General features: G+C 66.8%; 1 protein-coding gene across 1 annotated transcript in view; it reads right to left on the bottom strand.

Annotated features, from left to right (window-relative positions):
* The window catches only part of SARDH (sarcosine dehydrogenase), a 55,528-nt gene that overhangs the window by 9,671 nt on the left and 42,418 nt on the right, over positions 1 to 3,439 (bottom strand). The window contains exons 14-16 of the mRNA XM_015572370.1: positions 3,427 to 3,439; positions 2,271 to 2,406; positions 1,647 to 1,830 (exon numbers count right to left, since the gene is read on the bottom strand). Coding sequence (XP_015427856.1) covers positions 1,705 to 1,830; positions 2,271 to 2,406; positions 3,427 to 3,439 — 275 coding nt within the window. The 3' untranslated portion in view covers positions 1,647 to 1,704. The remainder of the gene's footprint in view (positions 1 to 1,646; positions 1,831 to 2,270; positions 2,407 to 3,426) is intronic.

Genomic DNA, 3,439 nt, shown 5'->3' with positions numbered 1-3,439 from the left:
GTCACTCAGCCCACACACGAGTCGCTCCTGCCCCACAGACGGGGAGGCCGAGGCGGCAGCGGGAGCCCAGGCGCTGCCCGGTCTGACCCCAGTCTGGGCCCCTGGCCTCCGCCTCCTCACTCAGGAAGCGGGCGCCGTGCCGGCCTTGTGAACGCTAAGCGAGGCGCTAGATCGCCCGGCCAAGCCCCTCTCAGACCCTGCCCACCTTCTGAAGGGCCCGGGTGGTGGCCCGAATGCAGTGAGGGCCCATTCCTGCCTCTCCTGTGCCCTGGACAAGGGCTTTCCCTCCTGGACCGCGACCTCCTGTGGCGGGATGGGGCGGGCGAGCGTGGGAGGCGGCCCAGGATGGCCTCGGCCCGTGGCCCCGGCGCTCTCCACGTGGTCAGAGCTGTTTCTCCTCGAGAACAGCAAACACACAAACGGGCAAAACCGGGGTCTGTTTCTGAGCTCAGCTCCGAGGCAGGAGTCAGACTACAACCCAAGTCGGCCTCCTGGTCCTCAGCACCCCGAAGGCAGGCTGTGGGGGGACACCGCGCAGCCTGCCCAGGGCCTGCAGGGACCGGCGAGGCAGGCCAGCTGTCTGGGACGTGGCCGCCCCTGGCCCCTGTGCCGGAGCCAGGCCCGGGGTGAGCAGGCCCGGCTCTGTGGTGCTTCGCCGAGGCCCCTGTACCCCGCCCGTGGGCTGTCAAAGGGGCCAACCAGCTATCCAAAGGCCGCTGGACCCAAATGTCCTCCCTGGCGACGGCTTTACTAGCCGGGCCCGTCCCAGCTCAGCCTGAGGCCGTGTGTGAGCCCCCGAGAGGCCAGGCTGCACCCCAATCACCACCGTGCTCCTGGGGCTCTTCTGTGGCCCTGTCCTCTGTCCCTAAGTACGTCCCCCCGCTTCCCGGAGAGCCAGGGAGGGACTGTGGTGATTGGGAGTCACACCGTGCAGGGCAGCATTGTTGAGGCTGTCTGGCCCCGGGGTGCCCAGTGGGCAATGAAGTCGGCGGGGGAGCGAGTGGAGGGGCTGGGACTGGGCATATGGGTGGGGCAGCAGGCAGCCGTCCTGGCAGGGCAGCAGGGCCACACGGCAGATGCCCAGAGAAGAGCCCAGGCCAGGTCCCTCCCCAGGGTCCAGAGAAGAGAAAGGACACAGCAGGACAACGGCCACTCGGGCAGGAGGTTCCGTCAGGTTCTTACTGAGACATGACATCAAGGAGCGCCTGGGGAAACTGAGGCAGAGGGCTTGTCTGTCCGGGCGAGGACTTCACGCTGGGACTCTCGGGAGACTTCCTGTGTGAAAACCTGGGACATCGAGGCAGGAAGACCTCGCCGCCGTCCTGGGATCGGGGACAGGCCCTGCGCCCAGCGGCCTGAATCAGAGGGCCAGAGCTGCCTGGCATGTGCCCAAGGCAGACATTACTAATCAATCCTGCTCCGTCCCCGACTGACTGGGGGGGCGGGGGGGGGAGGGATGGCGCCTTGAAAACCTCCACCGCCCAGAGCAGCAGGCGGAGCCTCCCTGCCCGAGCGCTGGGCTTGTCCGCTCTCAGCACCTTCTAGGAAGCTTGTCACGGTCCTGGCCCAAGATGCACAGGTGTGTCTGGGAGGATGGATGGAATAGAGACTGGGCCCTTGGGTCCTCTTCCCACCCTCTCTATCCACATGGGTGGAGGGCAGGGCCCTGGTGCCTGAGCAGCTGGGGTCCTGCCCATAGGCCCATCAATAGATCCCCTTCACTCTCTTGTTGTCGGGGTCAAAGGGAGATTTCAGGTGAGCCCGGGCAGGGTAGGCCACCCCCATCCTCTCCAGGCTGTAGTCCCCACTCTTCACAAAGTCCGGGGAGACCTAGGGGCAGAGGAGCGACGCCGTCACTCGTTACTTCCTGGTGGTGCTGGGCCCACCCCTGCTGCTTCTCGGAGCAGGATCTCGGCCTCGCTTCCTCCCCTGCGAGCAAGCCAACCCCACACAGGGCCTTCCCTGAACCAAGGGCCTGACCAGCGGGTGGATCCTGTGCCCAGATCCCTGGGTCCAACAGAGCCAACATCTGGCAGGAATAACACAGGGCTGGGCCCCATGGAAGGTGTTGGGGAGTCTGCCCTGGGATTAAGGGCGCCCTCCCTCCCGGCACTCAGGACTTGGAGAGAACAATGAAAACACACAAGGAGGCGGCTTCTCGGCCGCGTGTCCCGTGGCCCCGGGCAGAGGCCCAGGCCATGGGGGCTTCCAACACCTAAGACAGGGCCACCAAGCTGCCATGTGGTCCTTGCTAACACCCCCTGACTCACCGGCCCGCCGCTGGGGTCCCGGATGTAGCCGTAGGCGAGGGTCTTGTCGATGGTGAAGCCGAAGTCGGCCCTGCGCACGTGGCCCACCACCTGGCCGTCCCTCCAGATGGCCTCCAGGCCAAACATGGGCACTTTCCTGGGAGACGCAATAGAGAGACTGGGACCCAGAGCCCCATCCCCGGGAGACACCTGGCGGGAGGGGGAGGGGGCTGGAGCCCCGAGACCCCCACACCGAGGGGACGAGCCTGGAGGGTGTGGTGTTCAGGGTGAAGCGGCCTGAGCCCCACCCCGTGGACGAGGATGGGACGGAAGGAGGTTTTGTGAACATGTCCCATCTCCTTTGGTGCCACCTCCAGGTGAGGTGATAGGCTCGAGAGCCCCGCCTTGTCTGGGGGCAGAGCCAAGGGCGGGCACTCCCTGTGGCTGCACAGCCGGCATCCTGGTGGGGTTGCCCGAGGATGGGACCGCAGGCTGCCAGCCCTACGCTGTCTGTGCCCAACCTCGCTGAGCTGTTCCGGGTGACGGGCAGGCAATCACGCAGATGGTGACAGAGACAGCTCTGCTCGCCGCCCCCCCCCCGCCCCTCCCGCCTCCACTCCCATCACTCCTGACACCTCTGAAAGGCCCAGACTCTGGGAGCGGGGCGCTGGCTGTCACCCCAAACCCACAGAGCCAGAACCCACCCTGGAGGCGGCTGCTGCTCGGACTCCACGGAGCCGTGGCTCTGACGCACGTGGACTGTCACCTCAGAGTGACTCCGCCCACCCAAGTGGAACCCAGGTGCCCAGAACCAGGGACACCATGGCCCTGGCTGAGCAGCAGGCACAAAGCCGCCTGGGGAGGCAGAGGGCAGGTCCGAGAGAGGGGCTCCTCTCGCTGGCAGGAGGCCCCGTCCCTGGCACCAGTGGTCCCATTTGCAAGTGCGGGTGCCCCCAGCCTGGCTCGTCCCGCCCCGTCCCCTATCCCGGAGCCCGGGGAGCAGGCAGCTGGAACAGTGGGAGGCCAGGCCACCCTCCCAAGGCTCCTGTCTGGGTCCACCCACTGCTGGTGGCTTGGCAGGACCTCCCTCTGTTAAAATCCGCGTGGGAGGAAGGCGAGCCCATCCTCGTCCCAGGCCCCGCTGCCCCAGCCCTGGTGGCCCAGGCCGAGCACTCACTCGTCCACCGTGA

Source organism: Myotis davidii, unplaced genomic scaffold (genome assembly GCF_000327345.1).
Source record: "Myotis davidii unplaced genomic scaffold, ASM32734v1 scaffold609, whole genome shotgun sequence".
Lineage (NCBI taxonomy): Eukaryota > Metazoa > Chordata > Mammalia > Chiroptera > Vespertilionidae > Myotis > Myotis davidii.
This window is presented reverse-complemented; position numbering and strand designations above follow the sequence as displayed.